Source organism: Cajanus cajan, chromosome 8 (assembly GCF_000230855.2).
Source record: "Cajanus cajan strain Asha chromosome 8, NIPB_CcT2T_4, whole genome shotgun sequence".
Classification (NCBI taxonomy): Eukaryota; Viridiplantae; Streptophyta; class Magnoliopsida; order Fabales; family Fabaceae; genus Cajanus; species Cajanus cajan.
This window is the reverse complement of record NC_138524.1, coordinates 12,412,912-12,436,849: the sequence shown is the minus strand read 5'-3', so window position 1 is coordinate 12,436,849 and position 23,938 is coordinate 12,412,912. Positions and strand designations below refer to the sequence as shown.

Genomic DNA, 23,938 nt, shown 5'->3' with positions numbered 1-23,938 from the left:
TCAAATATAAATAAATTTTGTTTTTAATTAACATAAATAACACAGAATTAAATTAAATCAATTTAAAATTTATATAAATTAAATGACACAGAAATAAATTAATTCGTTTTTAAATTATTTGTTACAATTTATTACTTATTTTTTAAAATTAACATTTTTAAAAATTTGAATCCTTTTTTTCCCTTTTATTCGTAATTTTTTTTCAAATTTCTATATAAATTTGATATTTAAAAAATATTTGCTATATTTTTCTTGTTGGCGTTATGGGCCATAGCGCCCAAGTGGAGCTATGGGCCATAGCGCCCCAAAGTTTTTTATTTTTTTTTGGTTTTTAAATTATTGTTTTTATTATATTACTTATTTTGTAAATTAATTTAAAAATAAATAATTTTTGAAATTTAAATAAATTATTTAAAATGATACAGGATTTCGTCACTTCACAAACAGAAAATATTAAACTCATAATTACTTTATTACACAGAATTAAATTATAAAATCTAAAATTTAAATAAAATATGTTTTTTAAATATTTTATTTAAGATGATATAGCCCATAGCGACTTTAAAAAAAATTACCCAAAAAAATAGAAAAATAACAAATTAAATTACAATAATTAAAAAAATAAAAAACTAAATAAATAACAAATTAAAATACAATAACTAAATAAATAAATACAAATAATTAAATTACAGAAAATAATCAAAAACAAAATACCTCTGGAGATCTACGAAAATCAAAAAAACAAAATTAACCTGCAATAATAAATATAATATATATACGTTACAAAATATTTATAAAAAAAAATAAACTATAATTAAATTAAAAAACGAAAAAAAATGCTCACCTTAACCAAGTTGGAGGAGCCTCTCACGGTGGGGGTGAAACAAAGAAGTGGGGACCAAAGGTAAAAACTGGTATATATAAAGAGGTTTTTTTATTCATTTTTTACTGTTTAATGCCATGTGTCAAATTACCATTGGTTGAAATCGCGGTAATTTCACATATGGCAACTGGGTAATTAAATTTTCTAACTGCCAACCAAACCGCTATTGGCCATAGCGCCTAACGCTATGGGCCCTAGCGCCCCACTTTTCAAATTTTTTTTTTCGTTTTTTAATTATTTCTCACATTATATTACTTCAGTTTTAAAATTTATTTTTTTAAATTTTCAATTATTATTTTACCTTTTATCAGAAATTTTTGTATAATTTATTTTTAAAATTTTATATTTAAAAATATTAGATATTATTTTAACACAGGCGCTGTGGCCCATAGCGCCTGAGTGGAGCTATGGGCCATAGCGCCCCAAGTAAATTTTTTTTTTTTTCGTTTTTTAATTATTTTTTACATTTTATTACTTATTTTTTAAAATTAACATTTTTTTCTTATTTCAATCTTTTTTTCCCTTTTACTTGTTAGTTTTTTATAAATTTGTAAAAAAATTTTAAATTTTAAAAATATAAGATATATTTTAAAAATATTAGATATATTTTTAACGCAGGCGCTGTGGCCCATAGCGCCTGAGTGGAGCTATGGGCCATAGCGCCTGAAATAATTTTTTTTTTCTTCGTTTTTTAATTATTTTTGACATTTTATTACTTATTTTTTAAAATTAACATTTTTTTCTTATTTCAATCTTTTTTTCCCTTTTACCTGTTAGTTTTTTATAAATTTGTAAAAAAAAATTAAATTTTAAAAATATAAGATATACTTTAAAAATATTAGATATATTTTTAACGCAGGCGCTGTGGCCCATAGCGCCTCAGTGGAGCTATGGGCCATAGCGCCCCAAATAATTTTTTTTTTTTTTCGTTTTTAGCCGATTTGAGTCGCTATAGGCTATAGCGATTCTTTGAAGGTCTCCGCCAGCTACAGCGACTCTACCAATATGGCGTTCATGGCTCATAGTCAGACCAAAAAATGCCACATGTCATGGGTGTCGCTATGGCTCATAGCGACACCCAGTAAAAGAATCCCAAAGGTGTAAAATGTTTTAAAACAGCCCCATTTTCGTAATAAGTTTCTAATAGTACCCCACAATGGTCGTTTAGCCCTATACTTAATGGAATCAATAACTAACAACAAAAAGACAAACTCAACTACTTATGATTAATACATAACAATTTCTAGATATGCAAGATATACTATATACATACATGTGAATACTTGGATATACATATATATATATATATATATATATATATATATATATATATATATAGTAATTATAGTAATCCAAAAATTGTAAAGTGTTAGTCTAGGTTGTCAGTCAAGTAACACCAATACCTATACAATAAGTTACATCAGAGTAACCCAAAAAAATCTGCATCAAGCCGTCTATCAGAATGGCCATATCAACAAGAACCTGTCTCTAGTTAACTCTGCCTCTACTCTCATGTAAACATGATCATCGCAGTCCAACCATCAAAAAATATGCAAGAGTAAGTTAGATTTTCCAAAAGAATAAACATATACAAGTATAGTGGAAATACAAATATACCATTAACAAAAACATGTAAGTCATCTAACATGCACCTCATGAGTTACATCATACAACATCCAACATGACATCAACAAGTTTGAAAGACAAATAGCTCAAGCAAATCAAGCTTACACCACAACCATGTCATACAATCATATAATCACCAAAACATATGAACAACAAGCACATCACACCACATCATATGCATACACCTCGATTAATATGTCGTCATACATTCATCTAGGGAGATCTCTTACAACATGATGAAAAGTCTAAATGGTTTGACCCTATCGAATCAACACGACCTTTTTACACTTGTTAGGTCAACAATCAAAATGAGATACCAATCCCTATAAATATGATTTTAGATGTTGTTACTTAAACTAAGAAGTGTAATATTCATGTCAGGATAGGATAACTTAGGTATAAGCTTATCACAATATTAATTTGCAATCTAAGCCCCTTATGAAATTAGTCAACTGATTACCCTTTAAATACTATGTCCCTCCAGTACTTAATTAGGGACTAAGTCTCCAATGTTGTATTTACACTATTGGTCATTTTACACACGTATGCCTCAACCTTACCCATATATGAATCAACATTGGTCTCTTATAGTCGTAATGCCTAAATTTGACCCACATACTACATCAATTAAGGTCTTAAAGGAGATTCAACAATTTACTCCAAGAGATAACATTTACTCAATGAGGGTTTTCTAGGGCTCATAGAGCACCATACCAATATCTACACGATGTAATATCTAACTTTTTCGAAAACAACATCTCCTCTAGTTCTAAGTCAATCAACATGCCTAAATGTCTATAACATTCTCAACATCAACACCTTAACAAAATTCATTTATATGCATTATCCCATGTCAATGTATATAAATTTATTAACATAAATCAATTTACAATATATCAATGCATTTCAACAAATTCAACCATACAACCATCTATATATATTATCCCAAATCAATATACATAAAAACAATTATCACCAATCAACATACAACATGTCATAGATTTTCCCAACTTATTCATGTTTACCATTTAATCATACAAATAACAAAAATTTTCAAAAGCAACCCTAATGCTACTGTGAATAATCAATTTTATCCAGACTCACAAAAATAATGAAATGCACATCTACTATATGAAGAGGAGGAACTCCCAAAGTATGTAGGCAACACCATATGACAACAAGAAAGTTTGAAAAAAAAAGAAAGTGTTATGTACCCAGAACGGGCCGTTCCACGTTAGAAAAAAACACAACAACCCTAATTTAGAACGGTCATTCCAAGATGGGAATGGGCCGTTCCAAGTCAGTTAAAAGACCTACAACCCTAATCAGGAGCAGGGCATTTCGATCTTAGAACGGGCAGTTATTAATTTAGAACGGGCCGTTCCAATATTGGAACGGGCCGTTCTAAGTGACTGAAAGGGTCTAAAATTCCTTACTCGGAACGAGCCGTTCCAAATTTCAGAACGTCCCGTTGCACGTTTAGAACGGGCCGTTCCAGAGTCATATTTTGCTTGTAACGGTATGATCTAGAACGGGCCGTTCCGATTTCGGAACGGGCCATTCTGGTCTGGTCTAACGTCTATAAATAGACGCGTTGGGCACAGTTTTCAGGACGGAAAAATTTCATCCAGTACTCTTCAGAGCTCGATTTTTTTTTTCTCTCTTCCCTCTCTCCTCTGTATTTCTTGAGATCTCTGTAGTGTGAAAGGTAGCCAAAAAACACCTTCTTGATCATCATATTCAAAGATTCAACTCATTTGGTATCGTTTCTTTTCTTAATTTTATTTATTTATTTATTTTTTATTTTTTTATTTTGTTATTTTTTTGTTTGTTTATTTATTTATTTTTGTTTATTGTTTGTACATAATGAATATGAATTATTGCCTTTAAGATTATTATTTATAAAAATATTTAATATACGACCAATAATAATGTTAATTGAATAACATTTTTATCTTTAACATTATTGGGTCTTAGGAGTTTAATGACTAGTCATTTGCTAGCTTAAACTCTCCTGTACAAAAATTCTTTTTTAAAAAAATAAAGATGTTGCAACCAATAACGTTAATTAAATAGCATTTCTATTTTTAACATTATTGAGGGATTTATTGATTAGCCATTTGCTAACTTTGATCCTTATGCAAAATCTATTTTCTTAGATAAAAATATAAACATAATTTTCCTTATGTACACTTATTTTTATGGTTAATGATATTAATTGAGTAGCACTTCTACCTTTTAATATCAGGTAAATCATAAAAGTTAATATAATAATTATTCATTGTCCTAAGCTTAAAGCATAATTTAGTATCAACAAATAAAAATCAATAACATTGATTGAATAGCAATTCTATCTTTCATGTTATTAGAAGGGTTTATTGATTAGCCATTTGCTAACCCAAATCCCTATAATTTTCTAATAAAAATACAAAAAAAAGGGCATCTCACATAAAAAAAAAAATATACATATATACATTTCTAAGGAGTAAATTAAATATTTATAAATTTATATAATTTTGTGCAATTAAATAAAGGTACTATTTTTACAGGCGTTGTAGGGTGCTAATACCTTCCTTACACGTAATTGACTCCCGAACCCAACTTTAATTTTAAAGATTATCTTTTAAAGGGTTTTCCAATGTTTTTCCCTTAAAATAAAATATTGGTGGCGGCTCCATTGAAAATAAAAATGTGTGTGTCATCCCGTCGTGATCCCGGTTACGACAGCTACATTCCTCGCGCTCGACACCATTGAGGTAGGAAACCCTTTGCCTCGCCTATGCTCGACATCATTCAACCCACGCCTAGCGTGAATTAGGTTGAGGCCCCTAAACCTTCACGCCTAGTGTGGTAAGGTCCCATGCCTGACCTCAAACCAAGTAGAGACGAGTCTCTCTCCTCACATCTGATGTCACTCCTTTGGCACTCGACACCAATCTAGGTAGAGTCAATTATTTCATTTCATGCTTGACGCCATACAAACCATGTGTGGCGCTAGTTCAACCCAAGATAATTTTCTCTCTTTACATTTGACACTACCAATCCTATGTCTGACATGAGCAAGATATAGTCTTTGATTATAATCACACCCAACATCATAAAGACATGTCCAACGTAAATAATGAGTTATACACTTGCAAACTTACAAATTTGACTCAAACCACCTGAAAAACAGGAGATCTCAAATATGAAAAACACCAAACAACATATATACACCACTCATAACCTATATTCCACTAAAAAATCAACATGCAGCCACAAATTTGCTAACATCCTCAAATTCACTTTAACATGTTCCAAAACACCAAAAGTTAAACATTTTCATCATACAATCCAAAATCCATTCACATAAATAAATTTTGATGACAATTAAACAACTTGCAACTCAACAAACTAACAACAAATCATTCATAGCTTCCCTTACCTCATCAAAAAATCCAAATTTGAGACGAGGAAAAAGGAAGAAGAAAAAGGCATGAGCTTCTTTGGAAAACTCTACACGACTCAACAATTATGATTCACAGTGCACTGTCCTGAATCAACAAAACACAACTAAATTAAGATTCTAGGGAAAGAATCACCCTCTAAAGAAAAGGTTTAGAGAAGAAGAGATCTCATGGACCCAAAACACTTCTCTCTGGCTTATCTCTCTAGGTTCTTTGACAAATGAGTTTATGAGGCTCAAATATCGAAAGAAACCTTATATATTTTCTCCTTTTCAAACTGGAGCTTAGTGTAATATCCCTCATATTTGACATTTTAGCAACTCCACTTCACACGACAACACTTCACATGATAACATTTCTCACAACTCCTCACTGATCAGAACCATCCATGAGTAGTCCTTTTTAAGATGTTCGTCTGCTTTTAGGACTAATGACCGACCTCACAAACCAATACAATATTTTTAAGTGTGTTTTTTCCTCACTCACACATCTTTTCAAAAAATTTCCAGAATCCTAAATTGCTTCTAGTTAAGCACGCTTAACTGTGAAGTTCTTAAGTAATGAACTATCGAAAAGTAAATATATCTTGTTTGTATAGATAGTACAAATTAATTTTTTAAGTTATCTTCAATTACATTGTCTCACACCTATACAAATCTATGGATCTCTCTAATTTCAGTATGTTTAAACTATTACACTTAGCCCAAAGGAACTCTAAAATACTTAAAGACTTCTCAATAATCTTTTCACTCATAAAATCTCTTAACATCACATCTTAAAACACCACCACACATAATTGTTACTAAAAGACAATAATTAACAAAACTTACGGTATTTATTATAGTAGAAATAATTAATATGATTATTAAAAGTTATATATACTTATTAAAAATAAAGAAGATAAAAGTGGACTCCAAATAATATTAGTAAAGAAAAAAATATTTATTGCATAAAATATTTTCTATTTTTAACATCTTTAATTTATGCAACTGATGCATAAGATAAAGAAATCATTTTTGGTTTGCAAACTTAAAGACTCATTACATATATTTTTTTATTCTTCTTACGTTGTCTCAATTATTTTTATTTAAAAATTACTATATTGTTAAAATATAAAAATAAATTCCGAATACTATTCACTCATTTTCAAAAGGTACTAATTTTAAAGTAAATATATAGCCTAATCTTAAATAAATGAAAACAAAATAAAAATAAGCAAATAATTTATGCACCAACATTTTTTTTAAAAAATATAGTATTATCTTATTACAAATAATTACATGATATATATATATATTGATATTCACAATAATTATATTAAAAATCATACTTTTAATTAGTCAACAAAGATTAAAATCATATCAACAAAATTAAACTTATAAAAATATGACAAATTAACGATGCAATTAATAACTACATATAGTAAATAAATAACTATTTTTTAAATAAAAATATCCTTTAGTCAAAAGTCAAATATAACTTATCGAAATATTAAGATTTTTTTAAGAGGTTAACTTATTCGACATATATTTTTCTTTACACAAGAAAATAATCTCATAACTACATTTTTAAATGATAAGAGTATCTACTAATTAACTATATTATATTTTATTGGTAATAAGACAACGAATCCTAAAATTTAGCCTAATATATTTTTAGACATAATTAAGATAATTTTATATATTCCAGAATGCATATTACTTTCACGGTTTTAGTTGCATAATATAAAATGGAACTATTTTGTATATTACACCCACTTATAATTATTTTTTATTATCTTACTTATTCTTAAGTGTTTTAACGTCTAAGATAGTCTTTTTCACTCTTTATCTGTCTGCCAATTAATATAAAGAAATATATAACTTTTAAAAATCTTGTACACTTTTTTTCTGAGTAAAACTGAAATTATTATTATACATTTTTTTATTCTTTTAATGTGTTTACTAATACTACTTATTTTAAAAATAAATAACCTTTTATTTTTCTGAAAAAATTACTTTTAAAAACATTGATCTTATAATTACTTTTTAGAATTTTAAACAAGTTGTCTTAATATATATAATCTTAAATTTTTTTTAAAAAGTTAATAAATTTATTTTGTAACAATTTCTAATAGTGTAGTAATTTTTTTTATACATTCCGTGCATTAACTATTTTTTTTTGGTATATGTGCATTAACTATTTTATGGAATAAAGTATTTATGAAGAAAAAAAAAATTGAAAGGGTGAAGGACATGAGGTGGCTATAAAAGGGCGCATGCAGAGTGTATGCAGTTTTTGTCAGAGAAGGAACAAACAGAATCAGAAAGAGAGGAAGCCGTAGATTCCAAGGCATTCTCTCTCATTGCACTAACCACTCCTCTCTGATTCATGAGTCGCTACGATCCCAATCCCTTCGACGATGAGGTCGACGAGGTTAATCCCTTCGCGGTTAGTATTAGTACTCCTTCGATTCGCTTTTTCACTGCTTAATTCATTCTTCGTCATACCTAGATCCGTTTCTGTTACTCCAGATCGTTTCTCGATTCTGTTTCAAACTCTTACTGTGCCTTCTGCATTATATCTCCAATGCGACATGTAATTACTGAACCGAATCGTAGGCATATCTACTCAGAACGTAAAAGTCGAGTAGAGAAATCTTAGCCATATAATCGTACACGGATCGTGGATTTTAATTAATTTTAATTTTAATTTCGATTTCGACCGTTCATTTCAATTGTATGGTTTGGTTACTGGACCTGCCTTATAATAAGGCTGAACATCTAGGAATTTTTTGGTTTTTTTTAATCGTGGAATATTTTTTTCGAACATGATTATTATTGCTGTTTAATTGATTTAGGCGTTTGAAACAAAGAACTATCGTAAACTGTGGCTCATCTCAGGATAACTTTTCGGCCTCGCTAAATAATGTAATTACTTTGTAAATATGTTTGCTAAGTCATGCTTAATTAAAAGAAATTATATCGTTTTTCTCTTTATTAGTAGATTCCCCGATGAAAAATCCATCTATTGTTTAGATTCGATCTAAAATATAGGACAATTTTTAAATGTCATCGTGTGGCCAGAAGAAAACCAAAAATATCTGGCCAACAGCCAAAAGAAAAATCTAGTTGTTAAATCAAATAAAAATGTATACTAATTACTCTGGTAGTTCTCCATCACACAAAAAAAAAAAAAAAAGATTGGAAATGGAAATCTTAGGATAACCGAAAAGGCTAAACTGATGTTTAGGTGCTGATTCGGTCTTCTGGGAGGAAACATACAGTTATTAAGTATGAAATAACATCACGTTTTCTCAATCCGTCATTTTCTTTAGAAGGCAGGGTAGCAGGGGGTTCCTCAATGAATTAGTGTGTATTTGGATTGCTGTTTGAAGCCTGGAAAACGGACATTCACACTTTCTGAGACAGAAAACATAGAGGCAAAAGTGCCCCTTCATTGAGTTAAACGTCCGTTTACGTTGGGGACAACTGGTTTGCAAGCATACTCTTAATAGTTAACAGAGATTGACTTCTTATTTGTTTCTTGTTTTTCTTTATATCTTGGAGATTGGTTCAGTGGTTATTATTAAATGAAAATTTCTCCTCTAATTATGCCATTATTGTTGCCTTTGTTGTTTTGAAATTGCAGATATGCCACCTCTCATATGATGAGTTCTTTTAGTCTTGCTTGCTTATTTAATTATTATTTTTAGAACAAAAATATTTAGTATTTTCATTATTAACATTAGGATGGACCAGCTAAAGGAAGAGGGTCAGGGCAGCCAAGTTACGGTGGAGGTGCATTTTATACTACTGTAAGTTTTCCCTTTCCTCTAATTGAGGCTGTTGAATTAAAATACATCACTTTATGATATAATATTTTAACAAATAAAGGAATCAGTGGTTATTTAGCTGTTGATATATATTCTCTGAATTTTGATTGCACAACAGTGCCAGGGTGATAACTATAATTGATCTTACCATCAGGAATTGATATATTGAAGTTGTGATATTTGCATTTTTTTCCTTTGTAATTAATCTGGAGATTTATATATACTTGATGGATTGGGATGGACCAATTGTTAGTTTGGTACATTTGGTAAAGTTATTCTGGATGAAATGGCTTTATACAAGTTCAGCGAGAGAGGTTGTAGTTGTTATTATGGTAATGGCACATGTTGGTAATTATTGATCGGCATTGTTGAGTTATTGAAGTTGATTGCTTGTTGCAGAATACAAAAAAGCTAGAATGGACACTTTTCTTTTTTCACTTGTGGATTGGGTCAAATTGAGTTTGGCAGCACAAGAATTCAGTGATAATGAAGTTGTCGGGACTTAGGAATTGATGTTTTCTCATTGAGCAAGAGCAAGAGTGGTATTAACGCTGAATAAAATATTTGAAATGATTTCCATATATACATGGACGGCAACTCTATGTTACTACATAGATACTTTTGCAGGGTATGATGATAGGAACATATTTCCTGTGGAGAGGGAAAGTGACATTCAGTTTCACATAGTTACTGTCAAGACATCTCTTCCATTCAAGTGAGGAAACTAGGAATGTGAAACTTTTGAGATTTCGATATAAACGGTGAATAACCATGGAGTTAATTCACCTATTTGCATGATACTGATGATTAGGTTCTAGATGTAAGGATGGGTTTTGTTTTTTGCGAGGGATGGATGTACCAATACCATCAGGCTATAATAGCCTGCAAGATGGGGCTTTTGAAGACAGTCGGGTGGTTCTGGACTCAGGTTCAGTCATCAGCAATGATATAGGAAAAGTGAGGACAGGTTTTACTTTTGGAAGGGCAGACGTTGTATGTATGGAATTTCTTTGAATTGAGATTTACTCTTGATATTTATAGCCTATGATTAGAACTACGAAATAGCAAAAGTATGTGGATAACCAGAATGATTCAATGTTGGGTGTAAGAGAAGTTGGAAGGTAACTGTCCCATAGTTTTAAAAATCGGATCAATCATCAAACTGATTAGGATACTGGGTCAGTGGGTCAAAGGTTGAACTGGTGGGTCACTACCTGAACCACATGACCCGGTTTTTATTAATTTTTTTAAAAAAAATATTCATGTTAAATATATTTTATACTTGTAATTTTCAATAAATTCATATCCTATTTTAAATTTCAATTTCCATCTTATTTAAAATTTTCTTTATTTTTATTTTGTATGAAGAAATACAAAAAAAATTACATGTTAAACTGTATATTAATACAAATTAAAAATATAAATAATATGAACATATATAATATACTTGTAATTGATATCACAAAATAATATATATGTAATATCTACATAGATATTATATTATTAAATATATAATTTAAAATTAATAATATACTATAAAAGTTATTTAAATTGCATATATTACAAACAAATACATTAGAATAAGTAGTCATTGTTATGTTTAATAAGACTCTTTTCTCTTTCATTAACAGGATTCAATTCCCATTGTTATTTTTGTGATTTGTGGTCCCTTAAAAAAATAAAAAAAAATTGTGGTTAAACCCACCGATTCACTGGTCAAACCGGAAAATTGACCAATTCACTCCGGTTTAAAACAGGTCAAATGCATAACCGATCCAACTCAAGGCTCGGACCGATTGGACCACCGGTTCCCGGTTCAACCGGTCTGATCGGCCAGTCTGATTCGGTTTTTAAAACGCTACTCTCAGGTCACTTTTTCCAGCAGTGCAGCCTATTGTTAAGTTAGTGTTGGAGTTGAGGAAGGGTTTTGTTGAGGTGGAGACTGGAAAGAATATGTTCTGTGTGAAGTTTGCTCTAGGGCCTAAGAAGCAAAGTTTACCTAGTTTCCTTGGAAAGCTGTCTTAAGGTTTTCCTGGTTTGGCTAGTCTTTTTTTTTTTTTCTATAGTAAGTAGGTCATACAGTTTTGCAACCTAATGGTCAAGAAGAGCTAAAATTCGGACTTTATGTTATGGTGTTTTTTGTTGTTATGAAATTAGAACCAGTTTATGGTAATGCAATGCTATTAAATTATGGTTTTCATTTTGTTTTGGTATTTTTCTGTTTCTTTTCCTTTAGCATTTGGGGAGGTTACTGGATACAGATTGATGCAATTTTTTGCAAGCTGGTGTGATTAACTTGCTTGTGATTTCAGAACATGTCCTTTTCATATAATTTGTCAAAAGGATGATTTGCTGTCATTTTTATTCCTACTTTCTCTTTGGGACTCATTTCCTAAATCTTTTGTGTTTCCTTTTAAACATAAAATGTAAAAGGAAGAAGAAAAAAAAACTTGTATATTTATTAACTTACTACATATTTGTTTGAATTTGCAGAACTCTGGAAATGTTCCCTCTGCAAACTCAAAGCTCTCACCCCTTCCTCCAGAGCCTTATGATCGTGGAGCAACTATTGACATCCCTCTCGGTAATTCAAAGGTAGATTGGATTATGAAAATGATGAAATAAATATCAAAGCTATCTGCCTCAATGTTGTTGTTGACCAAAGATTTAATTATGTACTTCTTAACATTAGGACATCAAAGCAAAGGAGAAGGAACTTCAAGCTAAAGAGGCTGAACTGAAAAAACGGGAACAGGTGAATCATCATGATATATCGTTCATATCTTTAGAACTCAAGCATGGTTGTTAAACTTGTGTTAAATGGTAAACACATATGAGTTTTAGAGCTTACAAACCCATAACGAGACAACTCGCATGCAGACTCGAACTCATGTAATCTCGGATGAAATTGGTGAACTTGGAAACAAACTCATTAAACTCGCGAGTTTGGGTTCCATTTGTAAAAATAATTTGCTGAACTGCCCCCAAATTGACTTGTTATTGAAGTTGTTTTAACCCACCCCCACCCCCCTTAAATTCTCTAATTCCATTCCATTCAATGTAAAATTGTTCTTCCTCCCAAATCATTCTCAAGGCCAAAACACATAAGCAGTGTCCCATTGCTGCTGCCATTCGAGATTGCCCCTGCAACCCTGTTTGCTGTTCGATGAAGGGCAAAGTCTTTTCCATGATGATCTTTGTCTTTTGTGCTCGTGTTAAATTTGATCATTATTACTGACATCTTATGAAATTATGATTTATTTATTTTTGGATAATTTTTACTTATAGTCAGTATAATATTTTGTTCTTCACATTATATAGTATGCATGAAGCTAAAATTTTAGTATTATTTTAATGAGATAAACTCGAGTTTACAAGTTGAGTTTACCGACTCTCAATGAGTTTACTTAAACTCTCGAGTTTAACAACCTTGAATACAAGTACAAAACTTACTTTTATACGAGTTAGAGACTTGGTCTGTCAGATTCAATATTTTATATTGTTATCTTATATAGGTGCAAGTAAATTATAATGGATCTATGGATTCTAAAGCTAACATCAGGACCTAATTGGTAGCAAGAGGGGCCTTGTCAATTCTGTGATATGTGGCCACTTTTTCTTTTTATTATATTAGTAGTAGTAAGTGGAAAAAAACCTTTTGTTGAGAATCTTATTCAGTACATTAATCAAAACTTTCATTTCTGATTTTTAAAGCCACCTTTGTTTACTTTAACCTTGCTATTAATTGACTTGGCCACTATGCTATAATATCATTTGGTGTAGTCAGGAAATTGATTATCTTATAATGTTCTGTAGGAACTAAAACGAAGGGAAGATGCTATATCAAGAGGTATCTGAGTTCATGTATTCTCCTAAAAGTCAACAAGAGTGAGATCTATAGTTTGGTGTTTTAATTTCATTTCTTTTTTCATTTGCAGCTGGAATAGTTATAGAGGAGAAAAATTGGCCACCTTTTTTCCCCATCATTCATCATGACATTGCAAAGGAGATACCAATACATCTTCAAAGGATCCAGTACATTGCATTTACGACATGGCTGGGTATGTTACTGTTAGAGCTCCGAAGAGGACTGAGAGAGAAAGGGAATTATTTGTCCCTGGAATTTTATTGATTGTAAGGAAAATGAGTACACAAAGGAGACTACTCCTTTCACACTGGAATCTGTCCAGTTAAGAAACTAAACCAAAAATGAATATCCCCTCCCCCAGCCTAAACAGGGGCTATTTAAAGAGGATCTAAACTAACTAAATGTTACCGAAAACCTAACTAATAGGTCAAAGGATAAAATAAGTTTAATTCTTATTTGTACCCTTCTTCCTATAATACACTTTTAACTTCCTATTTGTATCTTGTTGTTCCTGTTGCCTAACAATACCTCCCCTCTCTAAAACAACCTTGTCCTCAAGGTGGAAATCTGGAAACTGCGTCTGAATGGTGGCTACATCTTCCCATGTCGCGTCTTCAGGCGTTCTTCCTTGCCAGCAAATGAGAACTTGAGGTATTTGAGTCCCATTGTGGGTGATTACTCTGGTACCCCTCACCTCATTAGGATGACAGGACTCCGGTGGAACTTGTAACTCTGCTGGTAAGGTTGCTTCCACCGTGTGGTTCCCAACAACCTTTTTAAGTTGAGAGACATGAAACACCGGATGTATTCGAGCATCTGTTGGCAACTGTAATTGATATGCCACCACGCCAATTTTTTTTTTGTATTTGGTATGGACCATAATACCTAGCTGACAGTTTGGGGTGTAATTTGCGAGGCATGGATGTTTGGCCATGTGGTCTGATCTTTAAATAGACATAATCTCCGACTTGGAACTCCACCGATTTCCTATGTACATTAGCATATTGCGTCATCTGATCCTGAGCTCGTGTTAAATGAAATTTCAGTTGTGTCAGAGCTTCATCCCTGTCTTTGAGGTCTTGTGCCACCGCCTCGACAAGTGTTTCTCCTGGAATAAATCGTACCAAGGAAGGAGGGGATCTACCGTAAACAACTTCAAAAGGCGAACAATGTGCAGATGCATGAAAGCTTGTATTATACCAATATTCTGCCCACGGAATAAACTCTGCCCACACCTTCTGTTGTTTGGAACTAAAACACCTTAGATAAGTCTCAAGTGTTCTATTTAAAACCTCTGTTTGGCCATCAGTTTCCGGATGGTATGTTGTTGACATTTTTAGGTGGGTACCTTGTCGTGTGAATAATTCTTGCCAAAAATGGCTCATAAAAATAGGGTCCCTATCACTAATAATCGAAATAGGAATCCCATGTAATCGAATAATCTCTTTCACAAACAGGTCAGCAATGGATTTAGCAGAGTAAGGGTGTTTGATCAATATAAAATGCCCATACTTACTTAATCGATCCACCACCACCATGATAGCATCAAACCCTTTTGAACGAGGTAGGCCCACTATGAAATCCATGCTGATTTCTTCCCAGATAGCATTAGGAATGGGTAGTGGTTGCAATAAACCTGCTGGAGAAGAAGCTAGATACTTGTTGCGTTGACACACAGGACATGCTGCAACATATTGTGTTATGGTGTTCTTCATGCCAAGCCAATAAAGGGATTGAGCCACTCGTCGATATGTTCTATAAATTCTGGAGTGTCCTCCTGTAGGAGCAGCGTGAAATTCATGTAATAATTTGGGGATCCATGCGGATGTAGCCGATAACACTAACCTACCCTTGTAGTGCAGTCTATCATTTTCCAAGGTGTAGTGTTTATAAGAATTTGAGTCGTGTAGCAACGCTGTTTTTATTTTTGCTAATTCTGGATCGCTGTGAACCTCCTCATCAATTTCCACTATATCTTGCCAAAAAGGTTTAGAAATCCCCTGTAATTCCTTGTCCTCCTCTAGTCTAGATAATGCATCAGCAACTTTGTTTGAAGCTCCCACTTTATAAACAATGTCAAAATCATACCCGAGCAACTTGGCTAACCAATTTTGTTGGTTTTGAGTCGTAATCCGTTGTTCCAATAGGTATCGCAAGCTCCTTTGATCAGTGAAAACCGTGAATTTCCTTCCTAAAAGATACGGTCGCCAATGCTGAATTGCTAACACCAGGGCCATTAATTCTTTCTCATAAATGGATTTCGTGAGGTTGGAATCAGCGAACCCTTTGCTGAAAAAAGGCAATGGGTTTTTTCTCTTGAGTTAATACTGCCCCGACGCCCTTCCCTGATGCATCGCACTCAATTTCGAAGTGTTTCGAGAAATCTGGCATTGCTCAAACAGGTGCTTCAGTAACAGCTCTCTGTAATTGTTTGAATGCTACAGTACTTTGCTCAACCCAATCAAAATTTCCCTTCTTTAATAATTCTGTCAAAGGCCTAGCAATCTTGCCATAGTCACGAATGAAGCGTCGATAATAGCCTGTAAGACCCAAAAAACCTCTGAGAGCTTTGACATATTTTGGAAGGGGCCATTGTAATATGGAGTCAATCTTTTGAGGATCCATGGATACCCCGTCCTTGGCAATAATGTGACCCAGGTATGCCACCTTTGTTTGGCCAAAGCTGCATTTGTTTTTATTAGCAAACAAACATTGTTCCTGCAGCTTGGTTAAAACCTCTCTCAAGTGTTGTGAATGTTCTTCCCAGGTGCTACTATAAATCAAAATGTTGTCAAAAAATACTAAAACGAACCTACGAAGAAAAGGTTTTAAAGTGGAGTTCATGACCTTTTGAAAGGTAGCTGGTGCATTGGTCAAGCCAAAGGGCATGACCAAGGATTCACAGTGTCCTTGATGAGTGCGGAATGCTGTCTTTGGAATGTCAGGTTCATGCATTCGAATTTGGTGATATCCCGCGCGCAGATTGATTTTTGAAAAATAGGTAGCTCCCTTGAGTTCATCCAGCAATTCTTCAATCATAGGAATAGGGAATTTATCCGGGATTGTGGCTTTATTTAGAGCGCGATAATCCACACAAAATCTCCAGCTTCCATCCTTCTTTTTTACCAAAATAACGGGGCTCGAGTATGGGTTGTTACTTGGCCTGATCAACCCGACAGTCAACATTTCATCCACCTGTTTTTCTATTTCGTTCTTCTGCAGGTAAGGATATCTGTAAGGTCGCACATTGATCGGATCTACCCCCGCTTTAATGGAGATCTTATGGTCAGCATCTCTGTGTGGAGGTAGTGCTTGTGGTATTGAAAAAACTACATGAAATTCCCTCAAAATTTGCTGCAATTGTTCTTCTTGACTGATTGTGAGCTGGTGTGGTGTATCAAGGTGGTTTTCCCCTATCCAGAGTATGGCCATGGATTTCACAGAACGTTGGTGCAGTTTTCTCAAGGCTTTGGTGGTGATCATTTCTTTGGACAGACTTCGGTCCCCCTAGATTGTTATGTTGTTCCCTTGGTGCATAAAATTCATTTGAAGGCTTCCCCAATTTACTTTAACCTCTCCCAGAGTCATCAACCAAGCCACCCCCAAAATAATGTCAATGCCTCCAAGTTCAAAGAGAAAAAATTCTCCTGTCATGGTGTATTCACCTAGTTTGATTTGCACATTGTTACAACTGCCCCGAGTTTGCTTGCGGTTTCCATCCCCTAGCCTTACAATAGATGGTGTTGTTTGATCCACTTTAAGGCCTAACCGTTCCACTAACTTGTGCGATATAAAGTTGTGGCTGGCACCACTGTCAATTAACACCAAAATACTTTGATCCAGTAGTTGGCCGTTGAGTTTCATCGTCTGTGGGGTAGTGAGTCCTCCTGCTGAACATATGGATAAATCTAACCAATTACAATCTGAGTTGATGAGATTATCTTCTTCTACACTTGGATTTTCTGATTCCCCATAGTCATCATCAGCCAATATAATGACTTGTAAATTCTTCTCTGGACAGCGGTGACCCGGAGCGAACGCTAGCCCACAGTGAAAGCATCTATTCTCTTCTCGTCGCTTGATGTATTCTTGATAACTTAGGCTTCTCGTGCCACGATTTCGATCGAGACCTCCTGAATTCGTTCCTATCGAGGTGTTATTGGGACGGGTGCCTCCTTGGGATCCCCGGTTGTTATTGCTGGTCCCTGTGATGTTGTTGGGGGTTTCTATCCGAGAAACGATCCCGTTGTTCCCTTGAAATCTAAATCCTGGTGTGGAGTTTCTTCCCTGTAAATTTCCATAATTGTGAACCTCCTGCATGGCTTCTTCAATGTCGCGCGCGATCTCCATAGCACGATTTAACTCTTTTGGGTCATGGGGACGGACTTGGCCTCTGATGTCAGAACGTAATCCTGCCAAGAAGTATCCCAAGACTTGTTCCTCTGAACTGGGTTTGGCCTGGGCAATCAATAGCTCGAATTCTTGGACATAGTCTTCCACGTTCCCGGTCTGTCTGAGGGCTGCTAGCCGTTCGTATACAGTACCACGACCATTCTCGCCATATCTCTTCAACAAAGCTCGCGTGAAATCTTCCCAAGATGGATGTTTGGCTTGATTACGCCAATATTGAAACCAATGGCAAGCCTTACCTTCCATACTGATAAAAGCGACGCGGAGCCGTTCCGATGACTGAACCTGGTGCACTTCGAAGAATTTTTCTGCGCGAGCAAGCCATCCTAAGGGGTTGCTCCCTTCAAACGCGGGAAGAACGACTTTCTTTAACCAAGAATGGGTTGTGGCAACCCCATCTTGGCCATCATCGTCGGTGAAACTTGGTTTGGTGGTGCTGGAGTGTCCATCATCATCATGGGTAGGTTTCGTAGTGAGACATTCCATAATGAGGCCACGAATTTGGCTTAAATCCGGCATGTTTTCTTTGATGTAAGCAACATCTTTCTGCAATTCTGCCAATTGAACTCCCTGATCTTTGATCTTGTTTTCTGCTATCTGCATACGTGTATCCATCGTGATCAAGGGAGAAGCGGCAGGTCGGACCAATTGTTAGAGCTCCGAAGAGGACTGAGAGAGAAAGGGAATTATTCGTCCCTGGAATTTTATTGATTGTAAGGAAAATGAGTACACAAAGGAGACTACTCCTTTCACGCTGGAATCTGTCCAGTTAAGAAACTAAACCAAAAATGAATATCTCCTCCCCCAGCCTAAACAGGGGCTATTTAAAGAGGATCTAAACTAACTAAATGTTACCGAAAACCTAACTAATAGGTCAAAGGATAAAATAAGTTTAATTCTTATTTGTACCCTTCTTCCTATAATACACTTTTAACTTCCTATTTGTATCTTGTTGTTCCTGTTGCCTAACAGTTACACTCCATAATTGTCTTCTAGAATGTTTTAAGTCGCAACTAGCTACTCACTAATAACAAAATGTAAAATTGTTGTTATGTATAATAATCTGTAGTTCTGTACTCTGATGTTGAGTTGATAAATGAAATGGAAACTTATAGTATAATTAACGAGATGTTACCATATCATGTTCCATGAACTATAGCACTTCACCTCTACATAAAATAGGCATAGCTAATGCAATCAGTTGCAGCAGTTTCTAAATAAATAATCACACAAGTTATTGTAATTGTGAAGCTACCATTGTCTGTCTCACTGATGAAAGTTTCAAGAGATCCGTAAGTATGGTTGAAATTCCCACATATTTCATGCTGAAAGGAGTTTCACTTAAGTAGATTTTGTCCTATCATACCATTCTTGTCTCGAGTATATTTTGTTTCTTTTCATTCATTGATTTTATAGTTTTTTCTTTTTAAATCTAATTGTTTAAAATTTATTCCTATGATTCACAATTGAAGACCTTCAGAAGCTTGTGAAAACTTAGTAGACGTGTGCTCTTCCATTCTCCTCCTTTAAACCAATGAAAACTGAAAAGTGTCTCTTACCCATTTCACTTGAAATGCATAATATATGTTGGTATATTTGAATAATATCTCTTGATATCATTTTTTATCTTTTAATAATTTAGAGGAATTTAGGTAATCCTTTAGGAATGGTTTCCATACATTTCATAATTTGTTGCTTATTTAATTAGGAATTAGGAATTTAGGAGTTTAGTATTAGTATAATCAGGTGTTAATATCTTGTTTTTTGTATCACATCTAATCCATATCAATTATTATTATTGTTATTTAGTAGCTTATTCTCTCTTTTCCTCTTCCTCTATGTAAATCCCATAATTTCAGCAGTGGAAATATTTTTTATCATATTTTATATTTAATTACTGTTTGAGTCTTAGTTTTTCAGCTATGTAATAATCTGCAGGTTTGATTCTGTGTCTTTTATGGAATATTGTGGCAGTTACTACTGCTTGGATCAAAGGAGAAGGTTTGTCTTCCAACTGGATATTGGTGCGTCAATTTTGTCAAATCATGCTTAATTTACTGACTTGTCTCTCATTGTAGGCCCAACCATCTGGTTTCTTGCTATTATCTATCTTATTTCTGCTGTTCCTGGATCCTATGTGTTGTGGTATCGCCCTCTTTATCGTGCCATGAGGTAGTGTTCAATCAAATTTAATGCAAGTTTTTTAGTTTAGCATAGGGATATCTGTTCAGGAGTGTTTCAGCCTATTTTTAAAGCAGGGAAAAAAATAGATCTCGAAGATTATCTACATAGCTAAAAGCTTTAACTCAATTATGAAGCATCAAATATTTTTCGGCTAGATCAGTGTGTGTGTGAACCTGGATAATGTGTGGGAAGAATGTGAGTGATTGGAAGTCAATGTTGTCATTTTGAAGACCAAAAAGTTCCGTGGATTCAGAGTTTACCTTCAGCAATAGGCCAATACCTTTATCTGATTATATTTGAAAGTGGACATCAAAGAAGAGGGGAAAAGAGATGGATGAGGGAGGCAGGTGGAGTCTGTAATGATGCAGAACTACCTTCTTTGAAATTGCATTAAAAAGCATTGATATGTAAATGCTTTTGTAACAATATTTATATTCTGAACAGGAATCACTCTATTATCTGGATTCTTCACGAGTTTATTATTGATTTCATTGCTCCATATCAATTTTGTTTGTTTCATAATCATGTGCCATCTCATGTTACAGGACCGACAGTGCTCTGAAATTTGGCTGGTTTTTCTTGGTTTACATGGCAAGTTTTGTGTATTTTCCTTCTGTAGTCACTAATTCTGTACTAATTTTGTGAAGTGCTCATTTTGTTTTTCCCCTTTTCAACAAGCAGGTGCACATTGCCTTTTGCATTTTCGCTGCAGTTGCTCCACCAATTATCTTCAAAGGAAAGTCTCTCACGTGAGTGTCCTTCTAATTTTGTATTTACTGGATATATTTTGCACGCTGATATTGTTCTGCAACTGGTGACTGGTCTATTACTGATTTGATCTTCTGGAGGTAAGGAAAACACTGGGGTGGGTATGGATGAAGCGTCTCATTATTAAGCTTATTTATTTCTCGACCCGGGTTTCATCCGTAAACTATATAACTGGAGATGCATAAGTTGGAGGCAATATACCCTGCACGATTATTAGTTTTGTATCTAATGAATATAATGATTAAGAACTATCTCATGATCATCAATTTATTGTATTGTTGTGTTAGGGTTGACGGTTATTCTCCCATGATTTTGTTGTAGATCCGTAATATGAAAAATACGTTTGTTGTTTTCGTTATTCCACTTATACTACTACTCAAACTAATGGTTTTATTCTATGTTGTTATGACAGGGGTATTTTACCAGCGATTGATGTGTTGGGCGACAATGCACTGGTTGGGGTACGTTTCAAGTGTTTATAAATTGGCTTCTATAATAATGCCCTAGCTTTTTGGATAATACAAATAGATGAATATAATTATTCTGTACCAGAGGGATGCATTGTCAACTCATAATTTCACACTGAAATGATGTTAATTCTTGTGTTGAATTGCAGATATTCTACTTTATTGGGTTTGGATTTTTCTGTCTCGAGTCCTTGCTGAGCATCTGGGTTATACAGGTTTGTATAATAATATTAACACTGTAACTCGGTATTCAGTTGAAGTTACTTCTTTTTTGTTTAACTTGATTTTATAATTGCAGCAAGTGTATATGTACTTCCGAGGCAGTGGCAAGGCTGCAGTTTTAAAGCGTGAAGCTGCGAGAGGAACAATGATGGCAGCTCTATGACATGACACTTTGCAAATGTTTTTCCAATGGTTATACCCGAAAAATGATTTCATAAGTTACCAGTTCCTTACACACTTTTTGCGCTTTGTTTAATTCTTGGATGTGTTTTCCTAGGTTTTGGGCTAGGGTTGAGTCAAATCAGATAATTAAGATAGAATCTAGCTGTGCATATATAGAAAACATTGTTGGCGATAGCCTATTACAAATGATTTATTTCAGCATTTTATTTTTATATTTTTGTTAACAAAAAACTCCATCTATTCGTATAGGTATTAATCTTAACCGTTCTGTTAGCATAAATTATTGGACGAAAAATGTTAGAAAGTTAAACATTGGATAGCACTCCAATCATGAGTAGGGAACAAGCTATGTACACAATTGAACTTCACAATGTATATTAACTCAAAACCTTAAGGCATTGGATTGATAGGTTTTTCTCATTTATATATTATTCGACATGTTTAACTTAGGCTGATGTGAGATTTTCTTTCACATTTGAACTCCATTACGTTTCAAGTGTGATACTCTTCTACATGGTATGTTTCCCCTTCTAGTGAAAGTCTTTTTCACCCCCTGTATAATCAACGGAGGCCTACTTATATCACTCTTAGCATAGCTCAACAAGACATGTCTTCCAAGCCCTCTAAGAAGATTTTCGATACAAGGTATGATCCCCCGCTCTTGGATTCACTACCAGCACACTTTGACAAGACATGCCTTCCACACTTTAAGAAAATTTTCAATATCGCATTCTTTCAATACTCATGTGAGCTGGATACTAGTTAGTTGGTCCCATCAACTCTAATATTAGAGTTAGGGAGTTAGATATCAAGGAGCACTCCATTTATAGATAGTGAACAAAACAAGTATATAAGTGAGTTGACACTACATCTTAACTAAAATCTCTAAAGCATCATGTTGATGGATTGTTCTCACTTATATATTATTTAACATGTCTAACTCTAACTAATGCGAGACTCTTGTTCATAACTTCAATAAAAATAACCAAAAGAACAAATAAATAACTCATGTAGAAGTGCTTATAGTTTGATATAGATTCTTTTAGGTAAAAGTAAATTGTGATTTAGTTCTAGTTTAAATACAATAACAAATTTGATTTGATTCAATTTAATTAAATATAGTTTAGAATACATTAAATGATTTGGTTTATTGTTTTACTAATTTTATTACTAGAAATTGAAATATTATTTTAATACATCAATGATGATAGATTTGGTTATTTTAAGGATAGTTTTAAAATAATTATTTTTTTTAAAATTTTTATCCTTTATTTGTTTTCAATCTAATAGTTAAAAAATCACTTATTTGTAAAAAAATATTAAATCTCAAGAAAATAAAAGGTGAGTATGAGCAGTAGCATTTTTAAAGCTACTACTGGCTCAATATTGTTTTTCTTTTTTGAATCTTATTATTTTATCATTTCTTTACCAATGGTAGTGATGATAGTAGTAACAATGGTAATGATCAAGATATTTGTAGTAGTGGTGGTGGTGTTGAAGATACTACTATTATTATCATTGTAATTATTGTTGTTATTATCACCTATACTATTATTATCATTACTATTACCACCATTTTTTTGTTGCATATATCGTCATTATTGTTGTTGTTATGATGGTGGTTATGGCAACAACAATAACAATGATGACGATTAGTTGTTTAAGAATTTGTAACAAGAATTATTTTGAGTAGTAATTATCAAAATAGTAAAATAAAACATATGTTTTTTGTTGGACTTGATCCATTTTTTTAATAAATCAAAATTACAATGATGCTATAGGATTGGAACCTAGAAAGCTAGGGTACATTTGTTTTTTCTACAACCTAAAAACTGCATGATGAATCACCATATGACTGCATGTACTTTGCTCCATTTTTATTGGTGGCCTTATGCAACCACAACTGGCAAGTAGGATTTCAAAAACTGCATGATGAGTCGTCATTTGACTGCTTGCATCCAACGATTGAGTTACCATTGTTGCCCATGAATTTAGTGAAGGAGAGCCCGACATATCTCAACTCTCTATCAACCTTCTCCAAATGAATTTCCCCAATCCATTTTTGAA

The 23,938-nt window shown here is 33.4% G+C and overlaps 1 protein-coding gene across 1 annotated transcript; it reads left to right on the top strand.

Moving 5' to 3' along the window:
* Positions 1 to 8,218: 8,218 nt before the first annotated feature.
* LOC109798386 (secretory carrier-associated membrane protein 1) lies at positions 8,219 to 22,083 on the top strand. Its single transcript, XM_020358632.3, has 13 exons — positions 8,219 to 8,385; positions 9,686 to 9,751; positions 12,263 to 12,364; positions 12,462 to 12,524; positions 13,586 to 13,619; positions 13,708 to 13,830; positions 19,986 to 20,048; positions 20,126 to 20,219; positions 20,777 to 20,822; positions 20,913 to 20,980; positions 21,412 to 21,460; positions 21,616 to 21,681; positions 21,765 to 22,083. Exons 1-13 carry the CDS (start codon positions 8,326 to 8,328, stop codon positions 21,849 to 21,851), a joined length of 921 nt encoding a protein of 306 aa, XP_020214221.1. The 5' UTR covers positions 8,219 to 8,325; the 3' UTR covers positions 21,852 to 22,083.
* The last annotated feature ends 1,855 nt before the right edge of the window (positions 22,084 to 23,938 follow it).